Source organism: Myotis myotis, unplaced genomic scaffold (genome assembly GCF_014108235.1).
Source record: "Myotis myotis isolate mMyoMyo1 unplaced genomic scaffold, mMyoMyo1.p scaffold_m19_p_15, whole genome shotgun sequence".
NCBI lineage: Eukaryota > Metazoa > Chordata > Mammalia > Chiroptera > Vespertilionidae > Myotis > Myotis myotis.
In genome coordinates, this window is record NW_023416319.1 from 44,284,984 (window position 1) to 44,302,850 (window position 17,867).

General features: G+C 35.1%; 1 protein-coding gene across 3 annotated transcripts in view; it reads left to right on the plus strand.

The window, feature by feature from the left end:
- The window catches only part of ADK (adenosine kinase), a 489,964-nt gene that overhangs the window by 185,345 nt on the left and 286,752 nt on the right, over positions 1 to 17,867 (plus strand). For all 3 annotated transcript variants that reach the window (XM_036337172.1, XM_036337170.1, XM_036337171.1), the window contains exon 4: positions 51 to 129. In XM_036337172.1, coding sequence (XP_036193065.1) covers positions 51 to 129 — 79 coding nt within the window. The remainder of the gene's footprint in view (positions 1 to 50; positions 130 to 17,867) is intronic.

Here is a 17,867-nt window from a genome sequence, read left to right on the forward strand (position 1 = left end):
TGACAACTGACATATGCTAACTTACTTTTTCTACTGTGGTTTCCTTACAGGTTTAATGAACTTGTAAAAAAATTCAAAGTCGAATATCATGCTGGTGGTTCTACTCAGAATTCAATGAAAGTGGCCCAGGTTGGTTGGTTCTTTTTTTTTAAAAGTTATAAAGAAATAGATTCAAACTGATTCTAGACTTTTGGTCATTGCATAATTGTTCCAATCTATATTTTGTTGCTATTGAATACTTTTGTTAGTTCTGAATTAGGATTTTATAAGTCATTTTCCATCTAATCAACAAAAATTATTTTAATTGGTATTTTTTTGGTTACTGGTAAGTTTGCACATCTTTAATGTGTTTATTGTTTATTTACATTTTTTCTTTCTTAATTGTCAAATTCTTTGATTATTATTTTTTGAATGTTCATGTACTTGTTTGTAGAAATTCCTCATTTGATAGCTTTTTATCCTATAAATTGAAAGGATTATTTGTACTTTAACTCTTTTAGTGGCTTTTACTGTGCTGCAGTGTTTAGTTTTTTTTAATATAATTAAGCTTTATGGCTTCTGCATTTCATATAGTGCTTAGGAAGGACATTTCTACTTTGTGAGCTCAGGTTAACAGAAAAGGGATAATATATTAGTTCACTCAGGCTGCCATAATAAAATACCACAGACTGGATGGCATAAAGGAGAAATTTATATTCTTATAGTTCTAGACTTTAAGTCCAAGATCAAAGTTCCATCAGGGTTAGTTTTTGGAGAGGTCTCCTTCCTGCCTTGTAGATGGCTGCCTTCTTACTGTATTTTTACATGACCTTTCTTCTGTGCCCACATGGAGACAGACATCTCTTGTGTTTCTTCCTCTTATGTAGACACCAGTCCTATTGGATAAGGGCCCTACCCCTGGGACCTCATTTAACTTAATTATTTTCTGAAAGGCCCTATCTCCAAAGAAGTCACTGGTTTAGGGCTTCAACATAGGAATTTCAGCGTGGGGACTCAATTCTGTCCATAACTGATACCTTTTTTAAAGCCCCAGTCTATCAAAAACACATTCTAATACCTCTTCAGTTGTTTCTCTTTCTAGATCTGGGAGACTATTAGCTGTCCACTAATAAATTCTCTCCTTTCTTGAGCATTTTCATCAATCTCTACCTTTCCAAAGTTTATTGCTTACATAATTAATATCATGACCTTATTGGATTTCTGGCTGATACTGTTCTCATTAATAAAATAATCATTGTCCAACAGTTATTATTTTACAATTTTTATAATATTCCATGTGCATTGTAACAGTGTACTCTAGTAATGCTTTATTTATTCCTATCTTTAGCAAGGAAGTATATGGAATTCAAAGTTTTGAGTGGCTCATCCAGTATTTTTATCTTATTAGTGATATTTTTGTAGTTGGCCTAATTGCCAGACTAGCAGTCTTTCTTTGATATCATAGGGAGAGCAATTCAGTTCAGATCAGCTCAGCCAATATGTACAAAAAATGTTCTTTTTTGTTTTTCCCTTTTCTCCCTTTATTTCTTGTCATTTATTAAATTTCTACTGTGTTCCAGGTAGTCTGTTAGATGTTGGTGATGCAAAAGCTAATAATCTACTTGGCCCACACCGTTGAAGCGTTTATTGTAGTGAAAATGTATCTGGGGATGGGGGGGTATTGGGATGGGGAGAGAGAATTATAAACTATTAAGTATAATATAATGTTGTAGGAGCAACCCTCTCTATCCCTAGAATACAAACAAAAAATTTATAAGAACCAGAATAAAAATATATCTGTACTCACATGATATATATGTGATTTCTTCAGTTTCTGGAAACTTGAAGGCAAAACTGTGTATCTTCCTAAGTACACCTCCAGTGTGATGTTCTAGTCCTAGTTGACTCACAATTAATTCCCATTTTCTCAGTAGGATTTTTATCTCATGTCCTAGATTTTAGGAAGTTTTACATTTGAACTAGCAAAACAGAGATACCCTGAATAACAGTGTTTCTCTACCCAACTTGAACCCCACTCCCCACTATAAGACTGGCTTATCAGTCTGTTTCCTAAGATTTTTTTTTCCCAAACTTTTTGTGAAACCTTCCAGAGACTGTCGTAAGGAGGCAAGGGTAATGTTAGATTTGTTCTAGATTTTTTTGCTTTAAAGGCAAGCAGTTCTCTTTTTTTTTCTGTTTTGTATATTAGCTTTTAAAAGTTTTACTGCCCACCACATATCCATTAGGATGGTTTCTGTCACATGAACATGAAACACCAAGTGCTGGCAAGGATGTAGAGCAATTGGGAACCTTTATACTGTTTGTGTGTAGCCACTATGGAAACAGTGTGGCTGTTTCTCAGACAGTTACAAATAGAATTACTCTCTGACCCAGCGATTTCACTTCTGAGTATGCTATGGACTGAATGTTTGTGTCCGCATGTTAAAGCCCTAACCCCCAATATGATCGGATTTAGAGATGAGGCCTTTGAGAGGGTGACTATGGCTAAATGAGATCATGAGGGATCCCCTTATAAGAAGAGACACCACAAAGCTTGCTCTTTCTTTGTGTCTCTCCCTCTCCCCCTTTTCCTCCCTTCCTCTCTACCACATGAGGATAGAGTGTTCTCACTAGGGTCTGAACCAACTACACCTTGATCTTGGATTTCTCAAACTCCAGAACTGTTAGGAATAAATTTTCTATTGCTTTAAGTGATCCAGTTTATGATATTTTGTATGGCAGACTAAGACAGGTTACATACTCAAAAGAATTAAAAGCAGTATTATTCACAATAGCCCAAAGTGTTCTTCAGTGGATGAATGAATAAACAAAATATGTGTGTGTGTGTGTGTGTGTGTGTACATATACCCATATATGTATGTATACAGTATATAGATACAATGGAATATTATTCAGTCTTAGAAAGGAAAAAAATTCTGACATACTACAGCCCTGTAAGAATCTTGAAGGCATTAATGCTAAGTGAAATAAGCTAGTCATGAAGTACTTAGAGTAGTCAAATTCATAGAGCTGGAAAGTAGAAGGGTGGTTGCCAGGGGGTGGCAGGAAGGGGAAATGCAGAATTACTGTCTAATGGGTAGAGTTTCAGTTTTACAAGATGAAAAGAGTTCTAGAAATCGATAGTAGTGATGGTTGTAAACAATGTGATTGTACTTAATGCCATTGTACTCATATAATTAAAAATGATTAAAAAGGTAAATGTTGTGTTATGTCTGTCTTAGCACAATAAAAAACAAAAAATGGATTCTAGAAATGCTTCAGTAGGGAATGATATCAGCCTGATGCATTTATAGATTTCATTTGCTTATTCAGCAATCAGAGAGGCAACATAACGAGAGTATGGGCTTGATCTTGGGATCATGATAGTCCATTAGAACTGGGTTTAAGTTCAATCTTTGTCACTTTACTGGCTGATCAATTTAGTCAACTTTTTGGGGCCTTTCATATTTAAATGTGGGGTTAAAAGCTTACCTCAGATGGAAGTTGTAAGGATTAAAGAGATAATGAATGTTAAAAAAAAATTATAGTACTTTCAAAGGAAAGTTTGGAAACCACTAAGGTTGAAGGTCATGCCCCCCCCCCCCCATTTTTTTCTGAGTTTTCTTTGCTTTAACAAAACTACATTTACCCATTCATGGACAGTATAACCAGGTTTGTGGCTCTCATCCACTTAAAAATATTTACTAGTATTTCAATCTAGCCCTCAATTGAACATCTTGTTTAACTTCTAAGTTCTTCTAATATTTTGAGAGTACTTTTCCTTTCCATCTGATTGATGAGCCAACTACATAACTGCCAAATTGTAATTTATGACTAGGATAACCACACAGTTTGAAAAATATTCTTTTAGAAGGAGAATTTCTCAGATTTTTCATTGGCAGTCATTAACAGGAAGAACTGGTTCCATTGTATGTAAAGCAGATTGTGCATTGTACATTGAGCATCTGCTATGTTTTAGTCATTGTGTTAGGTAATAACTGGTAACCTAAGCTGTCCTGTCTAAATTTTGAGTAAAACCTGAAAAAAGTATTTAGAGCCTTAGAGGCAACAATCCTAAAATAGCCTTGGTTGTATCTAATGTGGTGAATGAATGAGGACATTGAAATTGGCTTAAAGCTGTCCAAAAAGTCTAGGCAAATACAATAGAAAGGAGTTGACAGGGACAGCCCACCAGGGATGGTACTGGGTTTTGTTAATGTTAATGTGTTTGATTGGATGTTTTGGAGTCATTGTCTTCTTTTCTTATTCATTTGAATTATCCTTCACCCCAGAAAACAACTGGATTACAGCTTTCCTCTATTACTCTAATTATTGAAAATTTTATCCAAATATTGGACAAAAATATTAGTGCAATAGAAGTATACTAGTTGAGTGTCTGTGAACTGTATATCTAAAATAGAATAAGATCCATAATAAGAATTCAGTCATCATTCAAGTATTCATATAAAATTTAATTCTATAAATTTTGTTGCTATATACCATGTGTAATATGTGTTTTCTGTAATATGTATTTAAAAAATATTAAATTCTTATAGAAAGATAAGAAAAACAAACAGGATGGATGAAATTCGTAGATAGTAAGTGGGTAGCTTATAAGAATTAGGCAGAACTCACAGGATATTGTAAGTATATATAATAAATAAGCAACTAGTTTGGGAAACAGGCAAACTTGACAAGATGTGTTAAATATTAATAGCAAGTAAGTGTGTAACCTTTAAGACTGCTAAAGATAGCATAAAGTAAAACTGTTGTAACAAACAGGATTATTACTCATAGATAGAACAGAATGGAAAGATCATATCATGATCATGTACCACTGGGCTGACAGTTAGTTATATCACCTTCAAATAGATCACTCATTAGTGACAGTATGTTCTAATTCTGGCCCCACATGCACGGTACCCAGGAAAGGAAACTAAAACCATGACTATTCAGCAAGCTATTTCCCAAGCTTTAACATACTTGCTTTTGAATCTCTCCCAGAAAGCAAGTGAGTACACTTCTTTGTTCCTAAGCACTAGTCATGTGCCCCCTTTCTCATATTGTGACCCTTTTCATAACCACACCATCATTATCAGGAAAAGTTGATCTGGTGGAGAAGAGGCAGGACATTTGAACATTCAAGTAGCATGGTCCTTATAGTACTTGATTGCACACTAAAGTATTAACTTACCCAGCTCTTTCCTTTGCTTCTTGCTGTGTCTTAAATGGATAAATCTGTAATTTCATATCTTAATTTGGTTGGTAGGCCCTTTCTGTTCTGTGACCTCTAGGATAGCTTGCTTGCTTATGTACATGGAGGCTAACAGGGCTTCAAGGTAATTAATTCCCCCATACCACACCAGGATTAGATAGGTTTCTCCTTGTTCAGTAATTTAACAATAACTACATGGTAGCTATGGAAAAATATGCAGAGACATTGAAAGGGAACATTATTTGAAAAAGTCATCATCTTTATGAAATATGAACTGAAGGTAATACGGAAAGTAAAGGTCAACACTTTACAATGTAAAGCTAATTCTATCAGATCTTACCAACAATCATACTTTGATATATTAAGTGATGTGGCAAATTATGTCAGCAAGAAATTGTTCCCATTAGCTTGTAGATATTTTTGTTTTGTTCTTTTTAATGAAACCACAGGCAACATAAAATAAAATATTGTGGATATCACATCCAAATACAATTCTAAACTTTTTTTCATCTGCATTTTTGACACAGTACAAATTTAAATTTTGGCAAATTCCATTCAGTGTAAAGTTATTAATGAAATAAAAAGCTATTATCTGCTAAATATCCTGCACACCATATATACCACAGTGCGGAAAGGGGGTGTGCTCTGCTTACCTGTGATATTGATGCTTTCCTAGTGAACTTTTTGGTCACTTTTCAATTTTATCAAAATGTATAGATGTACTTAATGTGATTTTTTACTTTAAAGATATGGAGGGAGATAGCCTTCTTGGGCATGTGCCTAAACAATGGCTATAGTTGTTTCTGGACTTAGCTAAGATGTCGGCAGTAAAATATTTTTTAAATGTGAGACAAGAAGAATGTCTTTGTCTCATTTGGTAATACATAAAAGATGAAAGTGGAGAAAAAGATTACAGTAAAACAAATTTATATGCCATTTCTTCTAAAGTATCGATGACATATATACAACAAACAAATGACTCATTTTTTTGTGTAATATGATTGCTTTATAACTTAAAGTGGGGGGAATGGTTATCACAAAAGGGCAGGCAAGTTAAATAAAACTTTCTCAATTTCTTTACTAGAATTGTAACTTATTTGGAATCCAATTTTGACAGCACAAGTTGAAATTACTAAGGTGCTTCAGAGTGTTTTGAAATGATGTTTATTTTAGAGATGGATAGCATATATAATGAATCTATAAACAGAATCTATAAACATGATTGATAAAAAATTGGATACCAAAACAAGCATTTAGATTCATGTTAGATGGTTATTTTGTAGAGCTAGAAACTAATTCTTATATATCTAAATACCAGCTGTTGCTAATAAGTAAAATCCTAAGTATTCCGTGCTTAAATGCTTTGGTTGGAACAAGACTTAGCTCGATGTCATCACATTTGGAGTAAAAGCAAGAATGTAGACTTGATAAGAGCAGAGCTGTAAGTAAAAGTGAAATGTACATTTAACTATATTATTTTACCACACATAAAAGAAGGATGTCCTAATGGGTCTAGTCCTAATGGTAATAGTTCAGAGAAATAGTATTGGAAAAGAATCACAAAGAGTAAAAATATTATATTATTTTAAGGGACAAAAAGAAAAATGCTTTTTTTTACTACCATTGGTAATATCTGTTTAATCCAATTGTACTTACTCTTCTTTTCAAAAATCTTACATTTATATATCTTAAGAATGCACATATGGCCTATAAAATTTAAATATCCAGTAAAGAGTTAAGTAAAGTTCAAATAAGTTGCTGTATGCTGTATTTATTGTAACAAAAGAAACATTAATAACAATTGTTATATTTTCTCATACTTATTTAATTAGTCCTACTTTTCATTATTAATAATTACCACTATTAATGGTTTCTATTGTTTTGTTCAAATAATAGCATTTATGTAACAGAAAAATAAATAATACAGAATCTATATATATAAAAGCCAGGTGACAGTTACGACCAGTTGACTGGTTGCTATGACAACACACTGACCACCAGGGGCAGACGCTCAACACAGGAGCTGCTCCCTGGTGGTCATTGCGCTCCCACAGCCAACCTCCCACATCCCTCCCCCTGGCTGGCCCCGATATGCCCCAGTCGGGATTGGGTGAGACAGCCCCCATCATCCCCAGTTGCCAGCCAGGCCGAGGGACCCCACCTGTGCATGAATTCGGTGTTGAGCCCAGCTGGCGTGCTTAGTGGTTGAGCATCGATCTATGGACCAGGAGGTGACAGTTCAATTCCCAGTCAGGGCACATGCCCAGGTTGTGGGCTCAATCCCAGTAAGGAGCATGCAGGAGGCAGCTGATCAATGATTTTCTCTTATCATCGATGTTTCTATCTCTCTCCCTCTCTCTTCCTCTCAGAAATCAATAAAAACACATTAAAAAAAAAAAGAATCGGTGTTGAGGTGTTAAGTGTATAAAGATGGCATGCCATTGCTGTAAATATGAACATTTACAATAATATATTTCCTTAAATAAATCAGATTGCTTTCCAGTTCTGTAACAATAGTATTTATTCATATTTATTGACAACTAGGGGTTTAAGTTTTATGTAACATTTGTCAAATTAAAAATTCAAATTAAATCAAATGAAATGTTCATCAGATAGATTTAACAGTGGTTCTCAACCTTCTGGCCCTTTAAATACAGTTCCTCATGGTGTGACCCCCAACCATAAAATTATTTTTGTTTCTACTTCATAACTGTAATTTTGCTACTGTTATGAATTGTAATGTAAATATCTGATATCCAGGATGATCTTAGGCAACCCCTGTGAAAGGGTCCTTCGACCCCCAAACGGGTCGCGACCCACAGGTTGAGAACCGCTGGATTAACATAATTAGTATAGGAAACTAATATTTGAGAAATTCCAGATATTTAAATATATTGTGTAACCATAAAGTAACATCTTTGTGAAACATTTATATAAATATGTCATGTGCCTTAAATAATGAAAAATTTTAAAACTTTAAGTATATAGACTAGTACTTATTTAAATTATTTTAAATGGGTCCTTTTCCCTTCTCAAAACTTACAGATGCAATCCTACCCTGAGGAAAATTTTACTAAATGTGAAAGATAATAGTCACTAATAATATAGCCAGTGCTACATTTTTTTAAAAGCAATTACTATCAATTCTTAACCATTTCCTTTATGCCCCTAAGGGATGAATCTTAATTTTATAGCAGCACTGGCTACAAGTAATGTACAGGATTTGGGACAATGTACAAAGCTTCTGATTTGACAGAGCTTATACTTTTGGAGAGACTGAGTAGCAGGTAGAGAAGCAAACTTTGCTCTTGGACTCGGACACTTAATTAAACCTGACATCTAAGAAGCAGTGCCAGATTTATGCTTTACCATCATATTGGAATCAGTAGGACTCCTTACATTTTTTATTCATTTTAATTGTTAAACAAAACACATTAGAAAATTGAAAAATAAAGGGGAAAATGACAATCTCATTTTTATTTTCTTCCAGTAAGTATTTGAGTAAATGTGCATATTTACATAGTTCTAGAATTTTATTTTTATTTATTTAAATTTATTGGGGTGACATTGATTAATAAGATTACATAGGTTTTAAGTGTACATTTTTAAATACATGTTCTGTATATTGCATTGTGTGCTCACTACCCAAAGTCAAATCATCTTCCATCACCATATACTTGGCCCCTTTTACTACCCCTCAACATTCTTCTCTCTGGTAACTACCACACTGTTGTCTGTGTCTATGAGTTTCAGTTTTATATCTTACATAGGAATGAAATCATATGGTTCTTAGCTTTTTCTGACTGACTTATTTTGCTTAGCACAATTTTCTCAAGGTCCATCCATGTCCCAAATGGTATTATTTCATCTTTTCTTATAGCTGAGTGGTATTCCATTATAATTATGTACCACATCTTCTTTTATCATTTATCAAAGGACACTTTCTTAGTTTCCATGTCTTAGTCACTGTGAATAATGCTGCAATGAACATGGGATGGAGGTGCATATATCTTCACAAATAAATGTTTTTAAATTTTTCGGGTAAATACCTAGAAAAGGGATTCCTTGGTCATATGGTAACTCTATTCTTAATTTTTTGAGGAACCTCCATACTGTTTTCCATGGTGGCTATACCAGTTTACATTCCCACCAGCAGTGAATGAGGTTTCCTTTTCTCCACCACGTCTCCAACACTGGTTATTATTTGTCTTGTTGATAATAGCCATTCTACCAGGTGTGAGGTGATATCTCATTGTAGCTGTGATTTGCATTTCCCTAATTGCTAGTGAAGTTGAGCATCTTTTCATATATCTGCTGGCCTTCTTGGGAGAAGTGTTTGTTCAGGTTGTCTGTCCATTTTTTTTATTTTTATTTTTATTTCTTATTGGGAGAAGTGTTTGTTCAGGTCCTCTGTCCATTATTTTACTGGATTTTTTTGTTTGTTTGTTGTTGAGTTGTATGAGTTCTTTATATAATTTGGATATTAACCCCTTGTTGGAGCTGTTGTTTACAAAATATCTTTTCCCATTCAGTTGGTTGCATTTTTATTTTGTTGGTGAACTCGTTTGCTGTGCAGAAGCTTTTTAGTTTGATATAGCCCCATTCATTTATTTTTGCCCTTACTTCCCGGAACTGCCTTTAGGGTCAAATTCATAAAATCTTCTCTAAGTCCAAGATCCATAAATTTAGTACCTATATTTTTTATATGCAACTTATTGTTTCAGATCTTATATTTAGGTCTTTCATTCATTTTGAATTAATTTTTGTACATGGGGACAAACTAGTCTAGTTTCATTCTTTTGCATGTGGCTTTCCAGTTTTCACAGCGCCATTAATTTATTTTAAATATGTTTTTATTTATTTAATATATTTTTATTGACTTCAGAGAGGAAGAGAGAGAAATATCAACGATGAGAGAGTCATTGGTCAGCTGCCTCCTGTATGCCCCCCACTAGAGATTAGGCCCACAACCTAGACATGTGCCCTGACTGGGAATGGAACCCTAACCTCCAGGTTCATAGGTTGATACTCAACTGCTGAACCACACCAGCCAGGCTGTGTGGTTTTTACTGATTTTAAAGAGAGATGGAGAAACAGAAACATTAATGTGAAAGGGAAACATTGATCGGTTGCCTTCCATTATACATGTCCACCAGGATCAAACTTGCAACCTGATTGCTCTGACTGGAAATCAAAACTGTGACCCCTTGTTGCATGGGATGATGCTCAGCTGAGTCACACACCATCTAGGGCCCCAGCACCATTTCCTGAAGAGGCTTTCTTTTCTCCATCCTAAGTTTTTGGCTCCTTTGTAAAAAAATTATTTGCCCAAACACATGTGGTTTTATTTCTGGGCTCTCAGTTTTGTTCCATTGGTATGTGTGTCTGTATTTCATACCATGCTGTTTTGATTATCATTGCTTAGTCATGTAGTTTGAAGTCAGGTAGTGTGATAGATCCAGCTTTTTTTGTTTTTTCTTGAGTATTGCTTTCAGTATTTGGGGTCTTTTGTGGTTTCATACAAATCTGATAAGTTTTTGTTCTAGTTCTTTAAAAAATGTCATTGGGATCTTGACGGGGATTGCATTAAATCTCTAAATATGGGTAATATGGACATTTTAGCTGTGTTGATTCTTCCATGAACACGAAATATCTTTCTATTTTATCGTGTCTTTTTCAGTCACTTTTAATAATGCTTTAAAATTTTTACTATATGGGTCCTTCACATCCTTTATGAAGTTTATTCCTAGATATTTTATTCTTTTTGTTCCAGTTGTAAAAGGAATTTTTTCATTTCTTTTTCTGAAATTTTGTTGTGAGTATATAGGAATGCAGTGGGTTTTTCTTTGTTGATTTTGTATCCTGCAACTTTATTTCTTTATTGTTTCTAATAGCTTTTCTATATAAAAAATTCTGTCATCTGCAAAAAGTGACAATTTTTACTTCATTCCCAATTTGGATGCCTTTTATTTCTTCCTCTTGCCTGATTGCTCTAGCTAGGACTTCTAATACTGTGTTGAGTAAGAGTTGTGAGAATGGACATCCTTGTCTTGTTCCTGATTTTAGAAGAAAAGCTTTCAGTTTTTCATCATTGAGTATGATATTAGTTGAGGGTTTGTCATATATGGCCTTTATTATGTTGAGGTACTTTCATTCTATACCTATTTTATTGAGTGTCTTAATCATAAATGGATGTTGTATCTTATCAACATAGAACTTAACATTTTGCTGCTTTTTTTTTTTTTTAAGTAAATTCAATTTGCATCATGTAGTTTTACAGATCCACCAAAAAATGTGTTTTGGTGGATCTGTAAAACTACATGATGCAAATTGAATTTACTTAAAAAAAAAATAATGTAAAAATAGTATTCCAAATAAAGGGAAATGGACTAAGGATAGTATATTTCTTGAGCACTTGGGTGGGGTGGTCAGTTCTGGGAACCATATATTTTAGAATATATGACTTTGGGCAACTTTGTTTAGTCTTCCTGTGCTTCAGTTTGCTCATTTGTACACTTGTGGGAGTGTGAGGGTAAAGTGTAAAATAAAGATATGAATAGTATGCACTAGTAGGTAAAGTGCTGGCACATAAAAGTGTTATGACAATGTTATTGGGTTTCAGTGTGATAATTAGCATCATTAAAATTGTGATTTAATTTCTTAGTATTTTAATGAAATTTTTATATGAAGTAGGTGATGCGCATTGCTAAATTGCATTGGCCAATTCCAGTTTCAAAATAGTCCTGTATTTGGATTCCCAAACACTTCTAAAGTTATTTTTAGTTGTATATTTATGAAATTGCTGCTCTGCCTACTGTGTCTTCTCAGAAGCACAGAATTATGGCTGGATTTTAGATATCAGCATATGTTCATCTTGTATTGTCATTTCATACAACTTAAATCTCCCAGTACTCTTCATCGTCCTTTTGATTAAAGATGAAAGTATGTCTACCACAGAATTGAGTGAATCTTTTGATTTAATATTATAAAAATATTTTTGTTTTTCAAAATGTAACACACACATTTTGGTTAAAGTATGCCCACAAGTTCTTGGACATTTCTTCATTTAAAAGGTGGAGTCTAATTTCCCTGCTCTTGAAAATGGGTCAAACTTAGTGACTTGCTTCTAACAAATAGAATGTGTGGCAATGATGGTATGCTGTTTCTGAGGCTAGATCATAAAAGGCATTGTTGCTTCCACACAGTTGTCTTCTGGAACACCCGTAATGGGAACATCTACTGCTGTGTCATATGGACAGTCAGCCTAGGGAGAGCCCCAAGTGTGGAAGAACTAAAGCTTCCCACCATCCCAGCTACAACAATGCTAGTCATGTGCAGGAGCCAGCTTCAATCAAATCTTCAGATGATTGGAGCCCTGGTCAACTTACTCACTGCAACCTAACCTGGCTCATAAAATCTGCCAGATTATGTTTCTTGTTTTAAGCCACTATGTTTGGCAGCAATAAATAATTAATATGCACTAAGTCCAGAATTTTCAATGTACCAGAGAGTATATAGTGAAAAGTCTGGATTTTTTTCCTGTGTCTATATTCCACTTGCCCAGTTTCTTTTTTTAATTTAAATTTTTTTATTGTTGACACTGTTGCAGATGTCCCTCATTTTTTCCCCTTTGCCCACCTCTACCCAGCCCCCTTCCCACCATCCCCACCCCTGGCCCTCACCACGCTGTTGTCTGTGTCCATGCGCCATGCATGTATATTCTTTAGCCCATCCCTTCACCTTCCTTTATCCAGTCCCTCTTACTCCCCTTCCCTCTGACATTTGTCAGTCTCTTCCATGTATCCATGCCTCTGATACTATTTTGTTCATCAGTTTATTTTGTTCATTAGATTCCTCATATTAGTGAAATCATATGGTATTTGTCTTTCTCTGACTGGCTTATTTTGCTTAGTATAATAATCTCCATGTTCACCCATAGGGTTCTTTTTTACAGTGCATATGGTATAAATGTACCACAGTTTTTTTATCCACTCATCTACTGATGGGCACTTGTGCTGTTTCTAGATCTTGGCTATTATAAATAATTTGGCTGTGAACATATTTTTTCTGATTTGCCAAGTTCATTTTATTAGATGTGATTCCTGTAATGAGTTTCTTGTGCATGCTTTCAGAAATACTCTATCCCTTTACAACTATGTGCATATATATATGCATATCCTATCTAATAATAGACAAACATGGTAATTGATTGTACCTTCACTACGCCTCCCATTGGCTAATCAGCGAGACATGCAAATTAACCCAACCAAGATGGTGGTCGGCAGCCACGCAGCTGAAGCGAGCAGGAGGCTTGCTTGCTCCAGTGATGGAGGAAGCCAAGGTTCCCCGCCTGCCGTGGCCTGGCTCTGAGCTCCAAAAGCAACAAAGTTTCAATTATAGAAGCTAAACAAACCCCAGATACCTGCTTTCAGCTGGCCATGGCCTCAAAGCTGGAGCGAGCAGGAGCCCGGCTCTCAGCTCCAGTGACGGCAATAAAGTTTCAATTACAGAAGGTAAATAAATCCCAGAAGAAAAAAGAAAAAAGAAAAAAAGGAGAGGCTGGGAGCTTCAGTCACTGGCCAGCCTGAAAATGGCCCTCAGTCCCTCACCCAGACTGGCCAGGCACCCCAGTGGGAACCCCCACCCTAAAGGGGGTGTGGCCAGCCTGAAAACAGCCATCAGCCCCTCACCCAGGCTGGCCTGACACCCCATCGGGACCCCCACCCTGATCTGGGACACCCTTCAGGGCAAACCAGCTGGCCACCACCTGTGCATCAGGCCTCTATCCTCTATAGTAAAAGGGTAATATGCAAACTGACCCTAACAGCAGAAAGACTGGGAATGACTGGTCACTATGACACATACTGACCACAGGGGGCAGACGCTCAATGCAGGAGCTGCCCTCTGGTGGTCAGTGCGCTCCCACATGGGGGAGCTCTGCTTAGCCACAAGCCAGGCTGATGGCTGCCAGTACAGCGGTGGTGGTGGGAGCCTCTCCTGCCTCCTCAGCAGCGCCAAGGATGTCCGACTGCAGCTTAGGTCTGCTCCCCGCTGGCAAGTGGACATCCCCCGAGGGTTGCTGGGCTGCCAGAGGGATGTCTGATTGCCATCTTAGGCCCAATCCCCCCGGGGAGCAGGCCTAAGCCAGCAGGTGGTCATCCCCCGAGGGGTCCCAGACTGCGAGAGGGCACAGGCCGGGCTGAGGGACCCCCCACCCCCGAGTGCACAAATTTTTGTGCACCGGGCCTCTAGTAAATATATATGTGTGTATATATATGTGTATTAATATATGTTTTGTGTATACATATGTTATTCTAATATGCACAGTTCTATATCTTGTATTTATTATATTGTGGAGATTGTTCCATATCAATACAAAATTGATCTGGCTAATTCTTTTTCATGGTTATAATAGTCCATTCTATGACAATATTATTTGTTTAATGAGTCCCCTAGTTTTGGACATTTAGATGGCTTACAAAGTTGTTTCAGTGATTATTTTAATATACATGTTATTTTTTGTCTGTGTAAATGTATCTTTATAATTTATTACTAGATATAGAATTGCTGGCTCAAGGAGCACAGGCATGGCAAATTTTTATAGAAGTTTCCAAATTTGTTCACATAAACATTTTACCAATTTTTATTTCCACCAGAACTAATGAATGCAGTTGCTTTAATATATTCTCACTAATTTAGATATCCAGTGTCCTTTATCAATATGACATGTAAGAAATAATATCTCATTTAAAGTTTACATTTACATTTCCCTGGATGCAATAGAATTACTGGGATTAAGTGAACTATTTTCCAATAGAAATAAATTGCCAAATTAGCTAAAAAGAGATAGAAGATCTGAATGGGATAATGCTCATACAAGAATAGAGCATCTTATCAAATGGCTTTCTCTCCTCAAGAATAATAAATAGTCCTAGATGACTGCACTGGGAAAATACTCCAAACCTATGAAGAGCAGATAATTCTAAATCATTCAGCATCATAGAAGAATAAAAGCTTCTTTTTTTTTCTTCAAGTGGTCTCACATTGATACCATAACCCAACAAGGATAGCAGAAAGAAAAATGTATAAGCAAGCATAAAACAAATAGGAAAAGTATAGAGTAATACTATTCAGGACTATTGTAAAAATCCCAGATAAGCCGAAACCGGTTTGGCTCAGTGGATAGAGCGTCGGCCTGTGGACTGAAAGGTCCCAGGTTCGATTCCGGTAAAGGGCATGTACCTTGGTTGCTGGCACATCCCTAGTAGGAGATGTGCAGGAGGCAGCTGATCGATGTTTCTAACTCTCTATCTCTCTCCCTTCTTCTCTGTAAAAAATCAATAAAATATATTTTTAAAAAAATCCCAGATAAAATATTTGGTAATAGAATCTAGTACCACTTTAATAATAATTAGTGACAGAGTTGGGAAGTACGGTTAATTCTGAGAATGCAAAGATTGTTCAATATTATAAAATCTATTATTTTGGTCACCTACCAATAAAACAAGAGAGAAATAGGATCTTCACTGGAGATGCCAAAAAACCATCCATTCATGATAATATAGATATATGCTTCCTTTAACATGATAGAACCTATTTCTCCAATGCCAGCATCATATTTTATTGATAAAATATGGAAATAAAATAACACTATCTTTGTTGATTCTGTTGTGGAAAATCTCAATAGAATGAAGTGAAAACTGTTATAAATAAACTATAAATTAGCTGGATTTTAAATTAAAATATTGAGGCACTTAACTTAATAGACTAACCATAAACCTCATTTACATTAAAAAACCAAAAGATAAAATACCTTTTGGACAGATAATTGTTTTTATTCCTGTTTTCTGTAATCTCTGCCCTCTACCCACATTTATATTTTCTGTTTCTATTTAAACTTTTTTTTATCTTCCTCTTGTTTTTATTTTTCTGTTGTCTTTCTTTATTCTCCCATTGCCATGTAATTTAATATATTCATTGTTTTGAGCTATAATAATAATAATAATACCAGAAACATTATAGATCACAACATTACAATGAATACAGAAAATACAGCTTATTTTACATATTAATATTGTAGCTTAAATTGCAAAGTACAAAAATAAGCTACTTTTTGGCTTACTTGGGCTTTATACAGATGCAGGAAAATGCTTAAAATTTAATTTTATATACCACAATGTGTTTTAAACAATATAAGAATCATGCTTCTAGATTTAAAAACCACTCTTGATTTTTTTCACAATATGATACTCTTTTTTAAAAAATATATATTTTATTGATTTTTTACAGAGAGGGAGGGAGAGGGATAGAGAGTTAGAAACATCAATGAGAGAGAAACATCGATCAGCTGCCCCCTGCACACATCCTACTGGGGATGTGCCTGCAATCCAGGTACATGCCCTTGACCGGAATCGAACCTGGGACCTTTCAGTCTGCAGGCCGACGCTCTATCCACTGAGCCAAACCAGTTAGGGCATAATATGATACTCTTAAATAAATAGAGTGATAAATGATTATACAAGTCATTTTACTTCAATTGAAATAGCAAGGCCAGCAAAATTTGTTTCCCAGAAGAATAACAAAATAAAAATCTTGGCAATTCTGTATAATGTTGACTTATATTTTGATCTCTTTAACTTCAAATCGTTTGTTGCCATTAGCTGGGTCATATTTTTTGTTTTGCTTTGATAGTAATTTTGCTAATGTAAAAACCCCTGTACAATGTGATTAGTAATGCTATAGGCCATCAACCTGATGCTGTCTTAAAAATTATTGATAACAATATAAGATGAGGGGTGTGCGTAGTTATGAAAGGCCCTCCTAACATTATATATCTTTTTATTTAAGTACAGTGTATACTCATGTTGCTTCTATCACCAATTTTTTTTTTTAATGGCATAGCACAAAGAACTGTATTATGATGGTGAGACTATGAAAAGGTAAATTTATGGTTAGTTTCCAGATCTGTTTTAGAGTTTATTGCCATCTGGTCTCTTTGGAGACTATTATAATTATCCATGGGAATGTTTTCAGCACACACAAAAAAGCATGGTTTGTGTATTGGCAGAAAGTAAAAAATACCAGTGGTTTAAACCATATGTAGTTTTCTTAGAGTTAGGCAAGGGAAATGAACTGAAGAACTAATTGAGAATCAACAGTAGTGATGTGGTTTTTCTCAATTTTGTCAGAATCTGTTCATAATGAACAAAATATTGCACAAGAAGAAAAACTGAGGGTAATAGAAATCCCTCCATTTGGCATATTTTATTTTCATTTTAATCAGATAAGTCTTGGTGTGAATCTTAGAAACAGAATGAGGAATATATATGTCAAGTTTGAGGACTTTAAGAGACAAAAATATATTCTTATTAAAATAAATTTAGAGTTGGACATTGGAAGAATACAAACATTATTTTAAATAATTTTATGTGTGTCATGGACTTATTTATATCGCCCTTAAGAAGTAGTTCACAATGTTTCTTAAGCTTAAGTTTATTTAATAGTAAAAGGATATAGACAAATATCTTTTCACTTTCCATCCTAAGAATTGGGAGAGGTCTATAAAAAAATGAGATGATACATAAAAAATTGAAATCACCTATTTTTATTCAGCTGTTTTAAAAGCAAAATGCCTGGATGGCTGGGAGTTTACAGGAAATTTAAATTTGTGATT